Here is a 23,986-nt window from a genome sequence, read left to right as displayed (position 1 = left end):
CTTCATTCCTGCCCCCACCATTGCCTGACTCTTTTCTGCTGATGGCTTCATAAATTTCCTGCAGCCTGAATGGCAATGAGCCTATTACTATGGAAATGAGATCATTAATACTACTTTTGCTTACTCTGTCAGTCACTTTGTGAAATGTACTTTGTCGCTGGAAGTCCTTTTTGCATGTAACTCAAACAACAAAATGACTAGCAGGGGGAGAGTCGGTGGGGAAGAACCCAGTGGGAGGTGGGTAAATAGTTGATGAGACTAAAGCATCTATCTGCAAGGACTCGGTTGTAAAGTGATGTTGTATTTTATTTTTTTTAATCCTCTTCACATGCATGCCCTTAGTCTGCAAAACCTGATCTGTTTGCTGGCAGTCCTCTGCCACTGTTAATCATACAGTGATGTTGACAAGGGTAGATGTGTCTTCATAGGCTGTATCAGGGCTGAATATGGGGTCCCTGTATTTCCAGTAATGTGTGGTGTTTGGACTTCAAGCTGCAGCTTTAGAAACTAGCTAGCTGGGCTGCCTTTTTGTCTCTGAAGTAAGAATGTCAATGAACAATTGTTTCTTCATTGCTCTGAATGAATTGCCTTGTGTTTACAAAGGTCAGAAACAAGGAGGGCATCATGTTTAGGACTGGTCTCTATGGTAATTAGGCAGCCCTGTCAGAGAGCATTTTATGTGTGAAATGAAGTAACTTGACTCTTAACTTCAATTGGTACATGTTTTCCATAAATGTAACAGTTTATTCCCCCCCCCCTTTCTTTTTCCTTTATGCTTATCCTCCGCCCCCATCTCTTCTGTCCCTCTTTTCTGTGAAATGCCTAGGTCTGGAGCCAGAAAACACAGAAACAGGTACAAACATTGGCTGCATTTGTTGTTGCTTTCTTGGAAGTATTTCTTGTTGACTGGGGAAAAAAAATCCTCTCCTTTCACTCATTCTGTAGCTGGGGGGAATCCTCTGTAATCTGACTTTCTTCCTTCTGCTTCTAGATGATTGGAGGTCGTCATCTACCACTGATGCCAATGGGGATGCCCAACCATCTTCTCTGGCTGCCAAGGGCTATAGGAGTGTGCGTCCAAACCTTTCCTCAGACAGCAAGCCACAGGTAAGCCTTTCTTCTGCGGCTCTGAGGGTGATCTTCTGGGTTCAAGCACTCATTTCATGGTCAGGAGTCCTGGGTTGAACTCCAAGCTTTGCTGCAGACTTGGGTAAGTTGCCATGCCTCAGTTTTTCCTACCTGTCAAATGGGGACAACGCTGATGTCAGCAGAATGCTGTGGAGCTTTTGTGTTCAGACAGACCACAGTGTTTCCTTGGTGGATGAAGAAGGACAACAATGCTATTTCTTTGCAAGAAAAAGGTGAAGTAGCCATCTATTAGTCTGTCTTTTGTGTTGGTTTATTTCCTGCTGCAGGCTGAAAGCAAAGTTAGACAGGACGTTGAAAACAAGTTACTGGGGAAATGCCTTTCAGTTTTAATGCTGTAACTGATACAAGCCTTCTAAGGCCATCAAGGGAAAGGTTATTTGAACCCTAAGATAAATTGCTGAAATGAATCTATTAAGAGAAGTGTAACTTCATCCTTTTTTCTTTTGGGTGGTTGGTCTGCAGAGCAGCAGTCTGATAAGGAAGCCCTTTGTTAGAAGCTGCTTTCTTGTATGAAATGGAGTCCCTTGAAAGCTTTGTCTCCTAGCAGGGTGACTGCTCCCATCATCAGGGACATGTAGCAATGCTACAGAACAGACACCATTCTTGAAATTGTAAGTGAAAGTGGAATATGGCACAGCTCAGAAGATGATGGGGAAGGGAGCAGCACCCTAATGGAGAGATCCATTTACTGTCTGATACTTACAGCTGTCCTGTAGTTGCTTACTGATCTTGTTGATGAACAGACAGAGCACTGATGCAGTTGGTAATTCTTACGGAAGTCACAAGGACTATTGTCTGAACAGAGATGAAATGGAACAGAATGGAAAAAGGAAATTGCAGGTAGTGAATTAGTATTTCCTGATACCATACAGTGATAATGGGAGGCTTAGCCCAGTCCTTTAGGAAAATACTGTGGCAATTTGAATTCTCGAAACTGAAGCTACTTTCCTTAAGGAACCAAAAGAGTTGAGCCTGTTCCAAAACCAGAAGCCCTTCAAAAGGAGCACCTACCAACCCACTTCTGCAGTCCTTGCACATCAGGGATGAGGATGAAAGAGGAGTAGCATGAGTTCAGTAGATTTTGAGACAGTAGCTGCGGTTTTATGAAACTATTCTAAATCTATATCCATGTAACAAGAATATATGCTGGTCCCAACCTGTTGTGTGGATTAATATTAAAGGTGATATTTTTTCAGATTTGAATATTGTGAGCTGTTAAGGCATCTTCATTCTGTTTTTGTTGTTTTTTTTGTGTGTGTGCTTAACTATTTTAGCAGTGATTTATCTAGTCTTTGCCCATAAAGATACAACAATGGTGTGTATGTGTAAAACCTCCTTTTATAGTCTCCAGAGGGTTAATTTGCAGGAATGTACGGAGCTACTGTTCACTAGGCTGGTGTTTTAGTTCTATTCTTTTCAGTAGTTCATTAGTTTGGCTACTGGCAACAAAGCAAAAAATAAAACATTTCTATAGCAAAGTTACTTTACTTCAGAACAATCTGGCTTTCAGCAAAAATTCACTGTGATTAGAATTGGAGTTTCAATCAGCAGGCAGTTATGGAGTACCAATCTATATGTTGCAAAGTACCAAAAACAGTAAAGCTGCTCCCCTAACCCTTACTCCCCTTCCCCACCCGTATCTTGGTTCTGGAGACAAATTGTTATGAACTCAGTTTCTCAAGAAACTTTAATTGTTCTGGTTTTGTCAAGAGCATTTTTAAGACTGAAAAGTCCTGAAGAAAATGTATTCCTGCTGAAAAACTGGCTCTTAAATGCTGACTTTTTACTTAGTCATCTGTGACAATCTATTGTGTTTGCAAGATGTTTGCTTTCAATAGCCCTGGCAAAACTGCGTAATGTTCATCTTCTGGCGATGTACCTAACGTGAAGCAGAGATGGCTTAGAGCTCTGAATTCAGCTTTGTGATTCAGATGTACCCAGTGCTGGAGAGTATGTGGTTACGGAGACATGAGCCAGGGTTTAGTTAGCCAGGATGTTAGATCTTAATTCAGCAATGTGTAGGCAGGGACTTGAGATCTAGGTAATGCTTGTGCGCTGCAGTGAGCAGTGCTGAGAGAGGCTGTGTGAGATGATGTATGTGGATGAGTTCTGTGCTGGCCTTCCAGATACCGTATTTGCTTTTTGTTCTTGCTGTATTAAAACCTGCTTAACCCAAGTCTAATGACTGAATTCATTCTTCAAATTTATTTTTTCCCTCCTTTTTCTTTTCATTTTGTGCTGCTTCTTCTATCCCTCTGTTGCTTCTTGACTCTGCCTGGGCAGGCCCTTCCTCCTCCCCGTCCCCCTCTTCCCAAAGAGGAAAGCTTTGCATGGCGCCCTCGCACTGACACTAAAGTGACCAACCTGCTGCCGGTGCCCATCATGGACTGCGTGTACCTGAATGCGCCCAAGCCTTATCCGCAGCGTGCCTCACCAAATGCCAGTGCACGGAGTTACTTCTCATCACCCACCCCCTATGGGGCAGTCCCCAGTGGGAAGCAAGGCTTGCCAGCAGGGCATTTTTCTTCAGGTTCCAGACATGAGGTGCATGCTGGGCAGCCACTCTTGGAAAGTTGCTCCTTGTCAAATGCATCGTCCATACAACGCAGCTCTGGCGGGGCAGATCCCAATAGTAAGGCTGGAATGAATTCCAGTCATGAGACGAAGGCGGATAAAAAGGTCACCAGACTATATGTAGCTTGTTTATCTAACAACACTTGCTCGGCCGCATCTGAAAATTCCACTGGCACCACACATGACCCAGCAGCCAGCACCAGTTTGGGTGCTGAGCTCACTCAGGCACCAGCCACCGACATTGTTTCCTCTGTACCGGGAAAAGCTCTTCCTGCTCCTTCTCCTCCTCCTATTCCTCCCAGGCCATACTTTTACATTGTCCTCAATAAAGACGCAGTTAGTTATGGTGCGGGCCAGCCTTCCTGGACTCAGTCATCACCTCCGCAAGCTTTGAGGGACAGAGTGCTAGAGCCCCAGAGCACAGCTGCTGCAGAGGACAGAATGAGAAAAGAGCCTTACCTTACTCAGCAACGGCAGCCGCCGTACAAGGCAATGGGACGCAGCATGGTACATGTTTTCTCTGTAACCTTGTTTTCTTTCAGCCACGTGAACGGTTCTTTAATTCGTTATAATGTTCCCTTAATGCTTTATTCCCCTCCTTCCTAATTTCTGAGCATCTGATATGCCACCTGAGTCTTGTGGTCTCCCACTTGATAATATTTAACACTCTGTGCCCCCCAACATTGATGTGTGTGTTTGTGCGTGTGTGTTGTTTGCAGGGGGGTTGGGTTGGACTGGCTAGCATCCTGCTATTTTAGGAAGGTGTAAAAGGATGAAACTCTGTAATGTGATGTTTAGTGCTTCTCAAGTGATGGGTGAGTGCAGCACTGTTTTGTGGTTTGATTTAGCCTCACTGGGAATGACAGGGGAGAGAGGGGTGGTGAGGGAAAGGAAGATATATATTATCTTTTTATTATTATTATTATTATTTTTGTGAGAAGTTGTGTGTGTTCATGGAGGCCAAGGCCAAAAAGCTGAAGAAGTATGTTTCCCTAGGGAAAGAAAATCTTCTGGGGCTTTATATCATTTTGGGTGCATCTTTGCATGACACTATATGGCTGCGTTAGACTAAAGTACTGGTCTTCCCCATTGCATAACAACACCTTGTTTCCTACAGGATGCCACTGCCACCACCACAACTCAGCCTGGAGTTATAGTAGTCCCCCTCCTCCAGGTTAATCCAGACAGACAGCAAGAAGGCAGCTCCAGCACTCCACCACCACCTCTGGTTCCTTTTGGGCAAGGCTCCGTATTCCCTGAGACTGTTTCTCCTGGCTCACCCTTGACTTTTCCGACTTTAGATGATTTCATTCCCCCACATCTCCAGAGGGGTCTCCACCATAACCAAGCACCCTCTTCATCTGACACATTGTCCTCTGCTTACCCGAAACTGCCATTCTTCTCATCACCACCTTCACTTGTCCCTCCGGTTACGGGGGCTTTGCACAGGGGCTTGAAGCCTGAAATCACTGGAGTCATCTCACGTACAGTAAGCTTGCCAAGTACCCTCCTCACCCTTCTCCTAAATTTATATTCCCAGATAAAAATGACTTTCTCCTTGGCATACTAAACTTGAGAGGAGTGATGACTCACTCTCTGCTAGCAGCATGACAACTGAAACCTTGTTTATGTCCTGTGCTAGTGCATGCGTGTTGCCTGCCTTGTGCAGCTTTGAACTTTTTATTGACTTCTCCTACATGACATTTGACTGTCTACCTTTGTGTCCATTCTGCTAGGTGATACATATCTTAAGAGTCTTCACCAGAATTATCTGAGAATAATTAACTCTATATAAACAGAATAGCTGCAACTAACTGATCTCTTCAGGCTCTCTTAATAGCATCATTAATTGTGTTTCAATAACATTTGAAGTAGCAACAGCAGACCAGTTAAAGGTTAGGGCTGGCTTTCTGTTCCACTTGGAGCCACAAGACTGTATGGTGTCTACGCAAATTCCTGCTGAAGCCAGTGTAAGATTGCTGCTGATATTCAATGACCTAGAAGCAATAATATCAGTTACTGAGCTAAGACTCTTCCAAGTGCGTAGGCGCCATGGGATAGGTCAAGGGGAGAGTATCTGTTCAGTTTGGAATTCTGTCTTTCACTGAAGTCTTCACAATTTTCAAAAAGTACTGCGATAATTTCAGCTTGAACTTTACTGCTTTCTTCCTGGGTTATTTTTTTTATAAGCTCATCACCTTCTTTTAAAAAGTATTCAGGAACAAGGAGGAAAATGGCTGTAAGTTAAAGCTGCAGAGCAGGAGGTAAAAAAAAAAAATGACCCTCCTCCCTCCTTGTACTAGAAGTCTTAAAACTGCCAGATCTGTTACAGTTGTTTGAGGGCAAGTAAGCAGCTCAGCAGATGCTCCCTTCTCTTAGGATGGTACTTTCTTTACTTTCTTTGGCCTTTGAATATAGGCCAAACATGTGCCCTGAACAGGCATATGGGGTCAGGGCACAAAGGGAAAAAAACAACCAAGGATGACTTTTTAAAAGTTTTTAGCATTGGCCTTTCTGCTCCTGTTGGAATCAGTGGGCTTCTATTGTTGAGAATAGTAGAAGTGTTTTTATGGAACCTGTCTGCAGGCATCAGAAAAAATCAGCAAGCATCCAAATCATAGGGGAGTAGTAGAAATTTTGTTCTACCTGGCTTTCATAAAATGAGTTCTGAAATGTTGTTTTTATGCATTCTCACTTCAGGCATGTGGCCAGAGAGCTGTTTCCCACAGTGTTTTAAGTGGTCTTTGTTCACCTAGATTGGTGACTTAACTGGGACTCCGAAGTCTAGACTTAACTCCCCTTTTCTTTGAGGGATTCTTTGTATGTTGGCTATCAAAGTGAAGCTCAAGCACATCTCTCCTACTTCTCCCAGATTGTGTTGCTGAGAATATTATCCCAACCAGTGAAATAGGGCAAAGTGTCTCTTAGACCTCAATTTTTGAAGACCGTTGATTAGAAGCCTTCTGTTCTGTCCTTATGAAATGTCTGTTGCCTGATCAAGATGCTTCTTGGAGCAACATAGCTCCATCCAGCCTACTCTTCTCCTCTAGGCTGGACTGACTGTAGATGCTTCTTTAGATTACAGCAGAGTCTCAGTATGATTTGTCTCTGATCTCTGGCCCAGGCTCAGCCCCTTATCTGATCCTGTAAGTCCTTTCCACTGACGCTGGTGGGTGTGAAGGGCACTGACTTGCACTTAGCCATAAACACCAGGAGAAAGGATTCTTCTGGAGTAATAGTCTGTCTATTGATTATTTTTTTTTCCAACAGTGTTTAAAATCCCCCTGAATGCTCAGCTCCATTTCACACACCAGTAGCCTGCAGCATTCCAATCTGATGGTGGAATAGTAGGAGTGCAGAAATTTGGTACACCATTATTCCACATTCACTCTGGTTAGATGCTTATTCCCCCTTAACTTTAATTGTAATTGTGCGTCCAGATTCCTTGAGAAGCTTTGAAAAATCTCAGCCTAAACTGGTGCATGCATTCTTATGCCATCACCCCTTCTTTATCTTTTCCCCTTACTGTCAACAAAAGCTTGATATTCTTGGACTGAGAGTTTTCAAAGATGAACTAATTTTTAAAGTCTCCCTGTGGACACAGCTTGTATTTCTACAGAACAACCAGAGCTGTGGTGATACTAAAGGTGGGTTTGAAATTAATAAACAATGGAGCTGGATGCTTTAGGAAAGCAAGAGCAGCTTGCTATCCATGTTCCAGCAGCAAAGCCATGTTGAGTATCTTCCTTTCAAGAATTCTACTATTTATCCTCTATCTGTTTTGTTTTGTTTTTCATGATTTTAACCATGTAGATGTGTCGTGGTCTCCTGAGCAATGGTGCTAACCTTATTTCCTGGACCTTCTTTACCATACCAGCTGCAGTAATAATGTTTCACTCCAGAACTGCATGAGTTTTGCATGCCTGACTTCTTGCAATGAAAGGGATTCTTTTAAAACAACTTCCCCCCCCAAAAAAAAACGTTTGTGTGTGTATGTATCAGGGGAAGGGTGTCTGCATCTTTCCCCACAACCAGAATTGCTTGGTTTTTTGGCACCCTGTGTTTGCTTCAGGAAGCGGGATTAATTTAGTGCCTCCTTTTGGGGTTGGAGTTGTGAAACCCAACACCAAAGAATTATAGTACTGCCTTAGCAAACTAATTGCGTTAACAAGGAGCAGGGTACATACATGTAGCAAGGTAATGCTCGTGCTTATGCCTCTTTTTACTAAAACTTGCTGTGATTATGCTTATCGTTCAGTCTAAAATGGCTTTTTTCTTCAGACTTTCCCAGTGTTGTAATCTTCCTGCCTGCTGATGGTATGTTGTTCTCCTTTTCAGGACCCAGGTCCTGTGCTAAATGAAGTGTCCCAGCCTAGCACTGGCACTGACTACCCAACCTCCTTCACGTCAATCAACAAGTCGTCATCTGCCTATCCCTCTACCACAATTGTCAATCCCACTATTGTCCTCTTGCAGCACAATCGAGGTAAGGAGACTTCCAGATAAGTATTTGGACTCAAACTGAGTAATCTGTTAAACTGCAAGAAACTGGAGAACGTGTGTGCTGTGGACAATGAAGTCCATGCTACTATGAGATGATAAAGCTGCCTTCATGAATTGTTGTGACCAGAGCATACAATACACAGGTGACAGGCTAGAGGTGAGGGGCAATGCCTACTTTTTCTAGTTAGAACCTGTGGATCAGAAGCCTCTCTGACATTGAGGGAAAGGTCTATAACTGGACGTGTGAATAAGCTATGGCAAGTTGCATTTTCCAAAGGAAAAAAATATATCAGAAAATAAAGGAAAGGCCTGCACTCATCTCCTTTTAAGCAGTCTAATTACAAGCATTCATTGGTCTGTTCATTTGTGTTTCTCAAGGTATTTTATTTTTTCTTCAATGCCTTTGTAAAACAGTCTTCTGTCTTTGGCTCCAAAGATAGTGTCCTCACTGTAGCCCAGCTGATTGTATCACTCATGTAAGTAGATTATATCTTTTCCTTTCTGCTAGCATCTGAAGCAGCTTTGTTTATGCCCTCCTGAATGAGGATGCCTAGATTCCCAAATATTTTGTCTGTGTCAAGAGGAGAGAACATTATCTGAGGCAGCCTTTTTACCTCAAAGCTTTTTGTTGCCTTCCTTAAGCAGGGATACTTTTTAGTAGGTTTTTAGTATTAAATCTGGAGCATTTTGAAGCATGTGCCAAACAAGAATATTTTCTCTGTAGATCTTAAGAGCACAAGGGACAAACTTGTATAATACGATGGTCTGCATACACACTGGCATTGAGACAAGTGATGTCAAGTTGTTCTCTTGATCAATTACCTTCACAGACAACAATTTGTTCTGTCTTGAATGTCTTGCCTCTGACCATCAGCCCTCATGATACTGTAGCCTGATATATTGAAGAGCTTCTCTTACAACATTTTTTGTCAGCGTATAGATCACAACCTGATAAGCAATGTGACTGAGCTATGGTATCTATATTCTGATGCATGTTTTCCAGTCTTCACTAATCAAACCTGTAATTTGCAAGAATCATATTGAGCTGATTTGACAAGGCACCTTAGTCATCAATTTGTATTGACTGGTGCTGTGTGTGCCACGCCGTTTTTAATAATAATAATCTTGTATTAGTCATTACGATATATTCTTTTCCTGGGATTACTGTCAATGTGACAGACATCTGGCAGTCACATTTATGCTTTTCAAATATTGTCACATCTACCTCATTCCTGTCCTGTGGAGTTTCCTTTGTATTCCAAATCATACTGAGAATGAATGTCAACAGTCCAGCAAGCTGCCCTTCCTGAACATGCTTTCTTTAGAAAAGAAAACTGTTCTAAAAGTCTTCAGTACAGTTTACATGAGCATGCTGATTTTCAGCAGATGACCTCACTTGTTGTCATTCAGCATGGACCTTAGGTACTGTTGAAGTGGAAAGCATTTCTCCACCAGGCAGTAGGATGTCAGACTTTTTTTCTTCATCCCCTCCTCAAAATACAGAATGGAAATAATGATTGGATGTGTCATCTTTTCAGCCCTCTTACAAGCAGTTCCAGTGTGCCTATTTGGTAAAATACCAAGACAATCGCTAGGTTTCTGTTTGCTCTTCATGAACCTTGAAATGTCTTTTTGAGTCTTCTTGGACATTCTGTGAATTTTCACTTCCATTGTTGTCATCTTGTACTTCCTAGCATATATTATTTACACATAGGTATGTTTTCTTATTTTTCTATCCATGTATTAAGAGTTTCTCACAGTTACTTATGCTTCCTCCCCTATCTAGACTTTATTCCAGCATAGCATTAAGACTTTTTTTTTGTAGTGTAGTTGCTGCATTTAAGTGGTTCTCAGATTTTAGTGATCTCTTGTGTTTCTCCCCTGGCTGACATAATTCATGTTTGGTTTCATCTTTATGGATCTTATCCATTCAAAGCTGTTTTGGTCTAATGGCACATAACGTTTTTATTGGATTATGGTTCCCCTTCCCCTGATAATTAATTATATTTTGTTCTTAAATCAATTTCTTTATGTCAAGAACAGGTTTAATATAAATTCCTCTTGTGTGCTATGAATACCCTTAGAGTTAGAAATTTCAAGGTCATCTTAATGCTGGTAGTCTGAAGTCTCCAATAGTTCAGTTACTCTTCCTGATGAATAATGTTTTTTTCTCCTCAGTGGATTATTGATTGATCTTTAAGGAGCTTGTTATCTTATTCTTTGGAGGGACTGTTGTAGCAAACATCACCTACTGTCCTATCTTATACTTTATTTGCTAGTTCATTAATCTATAAGCATGTAAGATACTTTAGTGCTATTAGAATCTTAGAAACAGGTAATGATTTTTGAAGCACAGAAGATACTTTATCTCTTTTTTTTGTCTGCTTGATCTTACTTGGTAAATCATGATGAGAGATCTCAGATTTTTTTTCTACTGGATTTCAGTAATACCAACTGGTATCACTGACAGCAATGCCAACAATACCATTAATGCTTATGAACAAGTCATTTCACATCCTCTAGTTCATTCCTAGCACCAAAGTAAGAATTTCTTCCCTTCACAGTTGTTGGTGCCTTGATTTTTTTTGGCATAATTTTTCAATAAATGTACTCAAATATTTGTTTCCTCTTCCCCTTTTGTTATTGGTTTCAAGTGTTTGTTTCTTCCACTGCTCCTCTGGGAACTCTCACGTCATGTTTAATCACTCCTTTACTGTTGCCAGCAGTTATATTCCTCTACTCAGCCCTTTCTCTGAGAGGCCTACAAGTCTTTGGCCTTTGCCTACCATCCTGGAACACAAGATCAAGGATAAAATTCTCATTAGCTGGTGTGGGCCTGAGGCTACAAGCTGATTTTGGTCAGGTGGGAGAGTGAAATAGCAGATACCTCCACCTCCTCAGTTTCTATCTATCAGCAGCTCTCTTCTCTAGTCAGAGACACAAGTGAAAAGAAAACCCGCACTTCACATAAAAAAATACATTTTTTCATGAAAAGTCTATTCATCCATGATATTCTCTCCCCTGTGGAAGAAGAGGCAGGGAAGAACTCTCTAGCATAGATCTTTAAAACACCATTTTTTTTGCCAGAAGACCTTAGTGACTGAACACCGTTCTCTTCAGCGATAGCAATGACTGAGGCTGAGATCATCCTCGCATCCTTTCTCCTCTCTCATAATACACAAGACCAACTCTTGATGGCCTGCATGGAAGAGCAAACCCTGCAGTAGGTGGTCCCCATCTATTTCTTGGCGTCAGATTGCAAGCCCTTTTCCTAACTGCACACAGGCGTATGTTGACAACTATCACGTGAGCATAATGCACACAAGCAGCTTGCCCCTGGTGGTTAACAGAGCAGAAACACTGGGATTAAAGATCAAAGTTCATACATACTGGCGAGGGAGCTGCCCTTAGTGAAGAGACACATTGTCCTCCCTTGCTAAGTTGATCCATTTAGTATAAATGTCCATTGAAGGTAGGTTCTGCTAGCAAACAACATACAACTGGAGGATGTATTTTACCTACTACACAGTTATTTCCTGGGTAGACATTGCATGGCGTGATTTATTATGAATATTTAACAGGTGTGATTAATATATTAAAGTTATGGGATCTTTGCATTAACTGTATGAGCATTCAAGAGTGTTTGCATTTTGTATGTCAGTAAAATAACTTCTTTTCAAATGTCTTTTGTGTTGGTTGACTGGATTAATTGCTGGGGAGCAGGTAGAGCAGAGAACAGATCTAAGAATCCTTTCTTTATTCCTAGCCATGACTTGGAGAAGTCATTTGGGCATCCTTTAGAAAGCAGTTCTGAGTGTCAACTTCAGGGTGGTGAAACACTGTGAAAGCTACCACAAATGTCCTAGTCAGGGAACTCAGAAATGGAAGGCCCTAAAACAGTGATCATTCTGAAACTGATAGCCACATCCCATCTGTGACTGGGGGCAGATCACTCAGTCTATGACGCACTAGTGTGTGATGAGACTCAGCACACCAACAGTGGCTTGGTCTTTTCCTATATCCCTACAACACGCTATGGCATTATTGTTTAAAAATGTACTTCATGTTAATAGTAACAGTTATTTGTCGAGTTGTTTGACTGAGAGTCTTTATTTTTAAAATTTTCTCCTGTCCGACTTTTTCCATTCTCTCTGATATTAAAAAACAAAAACAAAAAAGCACCTCTCTGCAAATGTATTGGTCACTGCATCATAAGATTTGTGTTATCCACGAGGCTGCTGTGTGGAGAAGAGGCTGTGGATTGTCACTTTGGCAGGGTATTTGAAAACAGATTCTCTCCAGCAGCTGCTGCTGTTGTCTACAGCGTATTTCTTGCCTGTCAGAAGTGCAGCACCAGAGCACTTGCTGTTTGTCTCACCCATTTGTTCTGTATTTCTGTTTTGTTTCTTCCTTTACCACAGAACAGCAAAAAAGGCTTAGTAGCCTGGCAGGTATGATGTGAAAGGTCTTCTGCCTCCTAACTGCTGCCTCTGCTGGAGCAAAGCTGCTGCTTCTGCTCTGATAGCTTGTGGAGTGCCTTGAGCAAGCACACTTCCTGGGAACTGTAACAATAAATAAATGTTTGTCCGGGTTTAGTGTAGATCACTGAATGTCTGATTTCAGTCTCTTCTCCTAAATGTTACTGCTGTGGACATGTTAGTCTACTTAGGTCCTAAATTATTAGTCTACTTCTCCTAAAACATACACCACTTTAAACATTGCAAATGAAGATGCAAGGAAGCCACTACTCCATGCTCTGGCTCTGCTGTGGGGGACCAGGTCTAGCAGGGTGGGTGGAGCCTGCCCTTAAGGCAGGTGCAGACCTAGTCTGACTTCTTCCACCAGGCTCTTCTGGCTGCTGTACCAGCCTGACCCTCTATGCTGCCCCTGTGCTGAGGTGATGGGCTGCCCCTAGCTCACAGCTGTCTCCGTCCTCCTTCCCTTGGTGGTGCCAAGCAGACACCACTCAGTTGTGAGTTTAATGCTGGCCTGTAAGCCCAGACAGAGGTTTCCTGTTGGTTTTCTCTTTTACAAGGTGTTTCCCTTCATGATCAGGAACTCATTTTTTTTCTAATTTTCTAAACTAGAGCTAACTCATGGTGCAGCTTGTTCTGTCCCAAATGATCCTTGATCTGCAAATGAAGCCTGTTTTGCACAGCTGGGCCTGCACCTGCTCTCAGTGTGTCAAAACAACCACAAAGGTGTTGCCTGCCACCTCATCCCCCTGCTTCTTGCATCTTCTTGGTCACAGTGGTAAAACACTTGCTGTATGACCCCATATTGATGATGCTGCTCTGGAAAAGGATGGCTCAGGTGCCATGGGATGTACTACCTAGTGCAACCTGGTTATCTGTAGGGTCAGGCACCAGATTTGGCTATTTGATTTTTAAATATCTCAGAGCCTGGTATATACCTCCACCAGTACTTATGAAATCATTGGAGCTGTTACAAATAGTTCAGTGTGGAATTTAGCTGTTAATTCTTCCAGTTATAGGGGAACAAACCAAGCACTTCGTATAAAATAGCCCTTTGCACCAGGAATGTAGAAGGACCGAAAGTGCATTTGCATTCCCAGGGAGGGGAAACAGGATGAAAAAGCTAAACAAGGATTTAATTGATGCTTTGCCCCATTTTGACCTTTCATAAATGTTATTTCATTTTTTTAAGAGGAAGAAGACAAAGATTGGTAATTTCAAGCCGATCACTCAAACACAAATCCTTCATGTACAGAGTTTCACAGGACAGAATTGTGTTTGCTCAGGGTACCAACAGACCAAAGCTTTGTTATGCACGAGCTTTTCCTCCGCTAACTGCCTCTTTCATTTTCCTTCACCTTTAATGGCTTTGGGCAGCATGGTGATGTGCATGTGAATAAAACCTCTTTCTTTCTCTTCAGTGCATGCAGTGATGTAAAAAGGATAGGATCCAGCAAAGCCTTGATGAGGCAGACTGTAAAATCACTGTTTCCTCCCCAGAAATACACACAGAAAAAGTCTTCAGCAGAGCCTAAGGATTGCAGTGCTGCAGCTCTCCAGAGCATAGCAGATCTTCAGAGCAGTGTGAGCTCCCTTGGTTCCTTGCCCAGGGGTGGGGTGCTGGTGCCTGCTACTGCCTATGGCTGTCAGTCAGGCAGCATCAAGGGATTGCAGGTGGAAGCAAAGCAGGCTGATGCAATTAGTTGTTTCCCCTTATAGACAGGAATTGTGCATATGCTAACCAAGAGAAGAATTTGTTGCTTACAAATTCTGATTAGGGCACAGAGGTGACCTGGAAATATCATATACCGACTGTAACAAATAGGATTGTCAGGCAGGTGAGTGCAACCAGTTAAAAAGTAGTGCCTCGCTACCATGTGGGATGCTCTATTAGATTGAAATCACCAGCAGAAAAAGGTGAAGAATGAGATTGCAGTTGCTAATTAGATCAAAAAAGCAGTCTCCAAAACCAAAAATCTCTTGTCTTACATAATAGCTGAGCCTGTCTCAAGGTGTGTGAAGGTGACTACCACAGAGATGCTAACCTGCTTTTGCTGATACCAAATATTTTCTTGGTAGATTCCTTCAGTCTGTCCTCTGGCCACAGCTGATGGTGGCACAGTCTGTCTCATCAACTGTTTGCTAGGATTTTTGCCTTAAAAAGAGTGAGATACAGTGAGGTGGTAGAATGCTGGGATGAGATGATAATCTCCTGTTTTCATTTCCAGATTCGGTGCCAGACAGACTAGTTTCTGATAAAGTAGATTTGGCACTCACACGGGACAAGCCAGTTCAGGAGATAGCACCAAGTGAGAAGAGGGCAATGGAGGAGAAGAGAAGAATTGTCAGGAGCCCTCAACACATGCCTGATACCTCCATTGATGATATTGGCATTCCATTGAGGGTAAGACAACACTGGACGAGTGATCACTGCAAAAGCATGGGCCAGATTCTGCCTGTCTTGAGACTTAGGGACTAAAGATCCAGAGGCTGCAAAGATAGAAGATGTAATTCTAGTTCCAGCGTATCTTACTACCAACTTCGTTATCAATAACATGTTTCAGCTGTATCAGGTTAAAGAAAAAATAAATATGATCATCTCTTTTCATCCTATTTGAGAATATTGTTCATTCACTGCTAGCAGCTAAGAGAGAGAGATTAATCTTGCATTATTTTAACCATCTTAAAGGCAGTTATCTCTTCTAAACAACATGTTTAAGTTCCTTCAGTGATTGGGGAAATCATAATGAAAACAACAACTCATTCTTACAACTAGTGTCTGGAGTGACTTGAGCACTACATGTGTCTGACTGTCCATTGGATACGGAGGAAATAAGCGTATTATGACTAAACTAGGCATAGTGTCTACTTTTAGATGAATGTAATAAAATCGGATTACAGTGGACAACCTTCCGCACAATGTACAGTTCTACACAGTCTAGAACATAGCCCCTAAAGAACTTTCAAGGTATTATTAAACTAGAGCAAAGCCCGTAGCTTCATGAGATACGAAATTCTATGTCAATTTTATTATAGCCTTGATTTTGAGGTAAACATAATAAATGAACTAGGAATCAGGGTGCTAACCATACTGCTGCAAGATTTGTTTAAAAAAAAAAAAAAGCTTTGAAGTGCTGGTAGAATTCATGTCTGTGATTATTTATTTGCATATTTATTTTTCTGATAGAATACAGACAGATCGAAGGACTGGTACAAGACAATGTTCAAACAGATCCACAAGCTAAATAGAGGTACTGTAAAACAGATATTTTTATTTACTTCAAAAGACCATCATGACAATACTTTGTTTCAGATATGTGAAGAATTGTACTATGGATGATCAATAAAAGCCTTTATGTTAACTAGTGTTTATCTTGCACCACAGAACACAACAACATATTTAACATCTCCAGAGACAAAGGTGAGAAAATAGTGAAGTCCAAAGAAAGGTCTGAGTTATTCTGAGGTGTACTGCAGTGCCTTCATGAAATCATGAGTACTGTTTGAGAACCGAAATCAGAAAGCTGTCGTTAATTTCATACTTAGAGAAAACAGATCCCTGAACTTCATCTTTAGCAGCTGACCCTCCCTGCCCCTAACACTTTTAAATGATAGTAAGTTCTCTCTGAAACAGCACTGTACACAAAAGAACTTTTTACACTTTAAAGCTTTAGTACCTGCCTAATAGAGCTTGGTTTGAGGTACACTGAGACCAATGGAAAGATTTGCATTGATTTGGGGGAGTTCAGAATCTGAATTCTCTCTTCAAAACCTCAGATTTTCTTCTTTCAAAATTCAAAATTGTGGTAAGCTTTTGCAAACTTCATCATGGTGTGTTCTCAGGGAATCCACTACTTTGAGGCACTTCTGTGCCTGCCTGCTGATACGTTCACATTGTTTCTTCTGTGTGAGAAATGGCTGCAGTAGTGTTTGCAGACTGAACGCTCTGAACAGCCTGATGTCCAGGCAAATGCAATTCAGAACTGCGCTTACATAACAAACCCTACAGCATGCAAAACTGGAGCTGTATTTGCCACTGCAGATGCTGTCATGGTGAGCTTTATGCATATATAGGCACTGCATTGTATTAGATGGAATGAGAAAGAGTTGAACAATTTCCTCCTCCCAGCGCTCCTAACAGAAGTTCTTCAGCTCAGCCAGAGCCTGTACTTCAGGATGTGGAGAATGAGTTCAGTACTTTCTGCCTCCAGGATCTCCCCCAGGGCCTCTACATGCAAGGCAGCAATGAGCAAGAAAGCATCTGGGTAGTGTTATGCTGTAGCATCAGCATGTGAGAGACTGTTCTGCAGCTTGTGTGGATTCTTGTCTCTCCATTCTTCCCCTTTAAATCTTTACTCTCTGTTCTTTTTTCAAACCACGTTCCTCTCCTTAGACACTCCTGAAGAAAATCCCTTATTGCCCTACCTACATATTTCCTGAACTTCCTGAAATCCAGCAAAAACCTGAAGGTACCAGAAGCTTAGTCAGAGTGTATGTTGTCTCGTGCTTTGAGTTAACTGTACTATAGCACCATAATAGTAACTAGATTCAGGTTCTAGATTTCTGTTATCCATTTGTTACACTAGCTGGAAATTCAGTTATGCCCAGCATACCTTCTCGTGTGATGCATAAAATAACTAAATCTTTGCTAATCCATTAATCTTTTTTAAAGTACAATGATGTTTACACAAGTGTTATTAAAGTAAGCAATAAAACCATTTGGTGGTAGGAAATTGGGGGATGAAGCAGAACCTCCGCTTCACTGTGGATAGTCTCAAAATCCACTGCTTTTCTCTGCTGCAGAAGACAATCCTTATTCTCCTACATACCAGTTTCCTGCGTCTACTCCTAGCCCTATTTCTGAAGGTAAAAATAAAGGACCATATCTATTTTTCTGCACAAATGCTGCCTTGTCCATTTATTTTCTTCTTGAAGTTTTTTCTAGTTGCTGAGCATTATCCTGCATCATAATTATTTGCTGCACTCTAAGCATTGCCTTGACTGTATGCCGCCTTTTGGCTTCGCAGTGCTCCTCTGGCTTTCTAACTAGTAGTTGACTAATGCTGCAGACCTGGGGTTTGCTTGGTTTTATGCGCTTATCAGTTGTACTTAGCCATGTGTGTGCAGTGATTATTTAACATGCCTAAAATGCTGATATACATGTAAAAATGTGGTTTAACTGAGATTTATTCTGCCCCCCCCCCCCCAAATCAATATGTTTCTTTAATTATTCACTTCTGTTTTTGACTATTAACACAGTAATAGGGCCAGACCAAAATTCCACTGAAGTCTATTGGTGAAATGACTGCTTGCTTCAGTGGGTTTTGGATCAGTCCCTCAACGTAGTCTTTTAAAATAAATATAACTTAGTAACATGGGTTCAGGGCTGGTCTTAGGTGCACTGGCATATCTAGGCAAGGACAGATTTTGACAGTCTCATCAGCACATCTTGCAACTTGTAGCACTGTATTTACACCAGCTTCCTCATGTGCTCAGCGGATTCTTTTACACTTCAAGTACAATCTAGAATCCTTCGTCAGTCATGTTTCAGGGATGTTGGAATTGTATTTATTATCATGACAACCCTATAACCACGTACATGTGTATGAAAATATATATATTTATATATACGAATGATATACGAAAAATATTGGAATCTGCTGCGCATATTGGGTATACAGACATTTCCTGATTAGAAATTTGTTGGTGGTGACAGCCTTGTTGGCTTGGTGTTTTGCTATTGCTTTGGATCCTGCAATTTAGGAACTTGCCTACTTAGCCTGTGCCTCAAGCCAACCCTAGTGAGACTGTTAATTAACCATTTTATTCAGTGTTTGTATTAAACATTTGGTGGGTACTGTGTAAAAAGAAAGCATTCAATCTGGGTTCTAGCTGAGATGCTCAAAGAAGAATAGGAGATGTAAGATGCGTTTCACTGTGACAGTGAATGTGGACTAGTGTCATGGAGGTATCTAAGATGTTTATTTCTTGGTGAAACCTGCAGGTGAAGAGTCCTGTCTAGCAAATCACAATGTAGTGGAAATTGTCTTCTGTTGGCAGAATGGCATTTCAGTATGGATGAGAGAGAAACAAAGAGCCTCAGTAACTAGTTGCTAAAGGAATTTTACAGTGATTCAATTTTCTTGTTTGTAATGAAGTTTGAGAATTCATTTTACTCTTGTCTGAACTAACGTAGTTTGCAAAACCAGTGATCTTAGTATATTAAAAGTCTGGTTTCCCATAAATGTCCCCTATGCACTTATGAATGTGCAGGTGAAAGTAATTTGCTGGTTTAGGTAGCTGAAATTTTATTGGACCAAATGCTTGCTCTTTATTCTCAATACATTGGGAAATGCTTCTCTAACACCTGCTTGGATTCTTTTGTTGATAAGGAATCCAGAATATCTAATGATATAGCAGGGTTGAAGTCCATGTTTCATGTTCAGAAAACATTTGAAAGTGATATATTCAACTGCAGAGTGCTTATACACAGATGGGTTGAAACCTCAAGCCTCAAATTTCATACAATCTAAGTGTCATAGTCTTTTTGCTTTGGGTTGATGATCTAAAAATGCTAAGATTTGTGTTTCTCTTTAAAATACCTTCAAAGTTTAAGGATATTGAAATCTAGAGATTTTGGCCAACCCCAAAAAAAAAAAAGGCACCCCCCCCCCCTTTTTTTTTTTCAAAAAAGGAAAAACTACAGATTTGCTAGGAACTACGGGGGAACTGCCTCTTCTCACAAAGAAGGATCGGATTTTGAAAGTACAAACTGGTGATACTCAGCTCCAGTAAGGAGCGTCCCATAGATAAAATGCAGCTCTGAGAACCAGGAGATCTTATTCTAATGTTCATCTCTGGTTTACTCTTTAAACTTTATTGAGTCGTTCCAATTTTCTATGTTTTAGTATTCATTGTTGTAAAGGGGAAGAAAAAATAGATATTCTTCTTCAAAAGGTACTTGAAGAGATAAAACGCTATACCTGTCTTCCTTATTATTGTAGGTATTAAAATATTTGCAATTGGAAACTTGCATTTATCTGAAGTGATTTTTTTTCCTGTTTTTCCTATCTGAATGATAATCTATAACCAATATTGGTATTTCTCTTCAAGTAAGTAGATCGACTTTTTCATTTATCACTAGCATTAAATACAAGAACTGAATGGGTGCGAAGATGTTTTTAGACATGTTTCCATGTATTTGTAGGGACAGACACTGACTTACCAAGTATTTTGCTACCTGAATAAACCCATCTTTTGTATGGGAATAGCAGTCAACTTTTTCAACAATTCAGTATAATAACATTAAGTAGATCAATATTTATTTTCTGTCATTTAGGTCTGAAACATGGAAATTGGCCTGAAAAATGTCCTTCATTACTTTTTTAGCCTGAAGGTTATAATAAGCGCTGAAGAAACAATAACCATCTGTTTGGAACTTAAACCTTCAGTTTAATTCATTCACCAAGAGAACACAGCAGAGTTCTAAAAGTTAAGACTTCTTTGAGCCTTTCCGAAAGGCTCAATTAAGCCACAAGTGCAAGCTGAGGTCAGCTGTATTAGCCAAATTGTTTTTCCAGGGGATGAGGTAGTGTGTAGCATCTCCTTGATGTCCTTCTTGAGAGAGAAGCTGCAAATTGTTTCAATCTGTTGATTGGCATCACTGAGTTCATGTGACACTTGTATAGTGTATTCTTTTCTTTGTATATTTCTGGTTTTCTGTATTTTTCTCTGGCACTTTTAGTTGTTTATTCACAGAGATAACAGTAATACCTTAGCTCACAGTTCTCTTTGCAGTCATTGCATTGTATTTTCCTGCATTTTTCCTTGAAGTCCTGTAGATATCTCATGTATATTTCCCTGGTAGTTTGAACCTCATCTGTAGAGAAAGGTGATGGGCCTGTGGATCTACTTTCCGGTTTTGAGCCCAACTCCCCCTGCTACTATATATGTAGTACTTGGAAGATTTATTCCAAAGCATGCTGAAAATGGTGGAAAGATACTGCTAGGTTTTTGATCAAGCCAGAAATACTCTCTAGGATGACAGTCACTGTTAGCCCTTATAGAGCTGCTCGAACATCTCTATTACATTCTGTAGGTGTATCTTTCTTATTTAAAACATAAGCTCTTCAGTCTCTTGGTGCAAGTAATGTTCCTGGCATGATACACACACGTATATCTGTGCTTAAAAGATAATGTAAGTCTGTGAACATACTTCAGTTTGGTGTGCTACTTAATACAAGGAAGATGGCCCAGTGATTATCATATGTGATTGAGAGCAGGACTCCTCAGATCTATTACTGTGTCTAACACTTAATGAGTAATTTTAGGCATATACTTCATCTTTTAGATCCTTGATTTATCTTTCAGCTTTTGATAGAGTGGGTCTAATAACACTTGCTCTAGAGGCGTTTTGTGACAAAAAGTGATTGTTTTTTAAAGTGCTTTGAGAGGCTGGAGAAAGGTATTAGTGTAAGTACAACATTAATATTTATATCTCATCTAGGAATTATTTTTAAATGCAATCTAAACCTCATTGGGATTTTTCTTTTTTAGGATCCTCTCTGTGGTAAGTATTGGGCATATTACTCTCAAATTATGTCCAGTGTATTAGTAGAAGAAATGAAAAGGGTCTCTGATGTTTCTCTGGGGCTTTTTCATCTCACTTGCAAAATGCTTTTGTCTTTCAGATGAAGATTCTGATTCATACTCTCCTCGTTATTCCTATTCTGATGATAGTAAGTAATTCCTATTTCTTATGTAAACTTTCAAACATAAGGGGTATGTAAAGGATGTATTTGTTGGCCTCCTGTCCAGTTCACTAACATTCCTACATTTGATTTATTCTACAGCCAGAAGCCAACCTTCAGTTCCCCGCTCCAAGAGTGAGATGGACAATATTGACTCGGAGAAAGTGTTTAAGAGGTCTGCCACTTTGCCACTGCCAAATCGTTCTTCATCGCGGAAGTCAAGCCCAGAAAGGTGACCTGAACTAAGATATGTTTGGATCAGTACTGGAAGAATCTCTGAAAGTTGTAAATGGGAAGGGAACAAAGGTGGAGAATGTAGGTCCACAACTCCAGTTAAACTTTTTTGGGGAGGTGGAAGTGTGGTTTCGGTTCTGAATCTTCTACCAGGCACCAATGAACTCCTTCATTGTCATAGCTCAGTCACCCATTGCATGTCTCTCTGTGGTTGTGTTTGTTACCAGGCGTCACAACCTCTGTTAGATAGGTAGCTTCCTGGTGGGGTGAGGAATGTTTCCTGGATGTCATGTCTATACAGTGCCTACCACAGGAGCACAGTGGAAGATCTCTGCTCAGTGTGACACTGTAAAGGCACCTCAGAATACAAGTAAATAGCAATAATTGCAGAGGAAAAGCATTTGAATTTATGTTGAGCCTTGGTTAAAAAAAGAAAATAAATAAATTGTATACTGTTCTTCTCTGAGAAGTCCCACCCACATGAACTTTTTTGGAAGTAGGTTCTAATTAGATGCGTCATTTCTGATATTGCAGTATTACTTCTATCCTGATCATTTGCTTTGTTTGTTACCATTTATTTTAAAACTGCTTGTAACGGTAAAGAATATATTTACCAAATGAAGAAAAATGTTGGACAATTAATATTTTATATCCTCCAGAATTCTCCTCGCTTTGAATATACTACTTTTTGGGAAGGAGCTGGACATCGTAGGATATGGACACTGAATGTGTTGTGATTGATACTGTCCGAACTGTGCCAGTGTGTACACAGAACAAAGTTTTAGTTGTTTGGATAGTTAATGGACTTTTAGCTATTTTTACAAATGCCAGTCAGAGATAATGGGTTCTTGTCTGTAGAAAAGACCATTTCTTGGACCCCAGAGTGCCACCAGTCGAGAGCAGTTCCAGGTACTGCACAGTAGTCAGGTAATCAGTGACATGACCAAAATGAAGGGGTTTAGCAAAAAGAGATTTTATCTGAGTTCTGCTCAAATTTTGGAGGTGTTGGTACTCGTAAGTTTAGTTGAAGTCCATTATTAAGCTATTTCCAATCAGGAAAGATATGAAAGTCTGGCAGTTTATTGAAAGTACAAGGAAGAACCCCCTCTGTTCCAGTGGTTTCAGTGTCTGAGCTGCATCAAACTCTGCCTGCTGTAGAAAAACAACTACATGCTCAGAGCCCTATCTAAACTGGGCCTCTTGCAGCAGGTTTCTTTCCTAGATGAAAGAAGTACCCTGATTAAACCAGGATTAACAGGGGAAGGCGTCTGTCAAAAGAAAGTATTTGTCTCCGTGGAAACCACAGCGTTTTGTGTTAATTGATCTTTCTTTCCTCAGGACTGACTGGGAGCCTCCAGACAAGAAGGTGGACACTAGAAAATACCGTGCAGAGCCCAGGAGCATTTATGACTATCAGCCAGGAAAGTCCTCAGTTCTGAACAGCGAAAAGATGGTAATGTTTGTCTTATCCTAGTCTGTGGCTTGATCCCATGAATGTAATACAATCCCTGAGTGCTTGTCCAGTTCCATTCCAAAAGGACTCCTTATGTTTACATTGCAGTGCTCATGTGATGTCTTTCCTGTATATTTTGTTTAGAAAACTGTTTTGCATAACTTCTTAACATTGTCTCTCTCTATAAAGCAAGATCCAGGGTGATTGAGAGGCTTCTTTACTTTTGGACATGTTGTTTTCTGTGTTAAGTATGGATCACTAACCCTAGTTTTTAATCCGTGTTTGACACTGACCTCTTCAGCAGCTGTTTTGCCAGTTGTACTTTTTCTAGGGCACAGCAGTAGGGTTGAAGAAATTACACAGCAAAGCAGGATGGTTCAATTTCTGCGTTCCTCTGATGCCATTAACTTTAAACACCAAAAAACTGTCTTTTAGAGTGCCTGTAATGTGCTTCAGGGAATGCTTCTGAGGTGTGCTACGACATGGCCCCTTGGCTGCTTTATTCCTCAGCCATGGCTGGGGTGGCAGAACTGAATGTGAGCAGGCTCCCCAGCTACACAGGTGCATAACCTGGAGTGTTAAGTGAACTGTTACCAATTTCAGTTTGAATTAGTGAGTAAGCTGTGAGTTTTAATGGCTAGGGGACATATAAAAGTCTCATTCTGCAGGCTTAACTGGGAAGACTTAGCAAGGGGTAAGGCAGAGAGGTGGTGCTAACCTCAGCCAGTCCTTTATAAATCACCACGAATCAGTGTCCTTCAGGGTACAAGTACAATACTGTAAGTGCTTGAGTGGGGTTATTAGTGAATAGCCAGTTTGGTAGATAAAGATGTAATTGTTCTATATAG

General features: G+C 40.9%; 1 protein-coding gene across 1 annotated transcript in view; it reads left to right on the top strand.

Moving 5' to 3' along the window:
- SORBS1 (sorbin and SH3 domain containing 1) overlaps window positions 1-23,986 on the top strand; it is a 75,008-nt gene that overhangs the window by 17,168 nt on the left and 33,854 nt on the right. The window contains 13 exon segments of the mRNA XM_067000373.1: window positions 827-853; window positions 992-1,107; window positions 4,841-5,212; window positions 8,062-8,209; window positions 12,648-12,677; window positions 14,930-15,105; window positions 15,889-15,952; window positions 17,095-17,111; window positions 17,113-17,170; window positions 17,505-17,567; window positions 21,392-21,439; window positions 21,554-21,683; window positions 23,024-23,138. Coding sequence (XP_066856474.1) covers window positions 827-853; window positions 992-1,107; window positions 4,841-5,212; window positions 8,062-8,209; window positions 12,648-12,677; window positions 14,930-15,105; window positions 15,889-15,952; window positions 17,095-17,111; window positions 17,113-17,170; window positions 17,505-17,567; window positions 21,392-21,439; window positions 21,554-21,683; window positions 23,024-23,138 — 1,364 coding nt within the window.

Source organism: Anser cygnoides, chromosome 7 (assembly GCF_040182565.1).
Source record: "Anser cygnoides isolate HZ-2024a breed goose chromosome 7, Taihu_goose_T2T_genome, whole genome shotgun sequence".
Lineage (NCBI taxonomy): Eukaryota > Metazoa > Chordata > Aves > Anseriformes > Anatidae > Anser > Anser cygnoides.
Note: the sequence above shows the minus strand (reverse complement) of the source record. Positions and strands in the feature narration are given on the sequence as shown.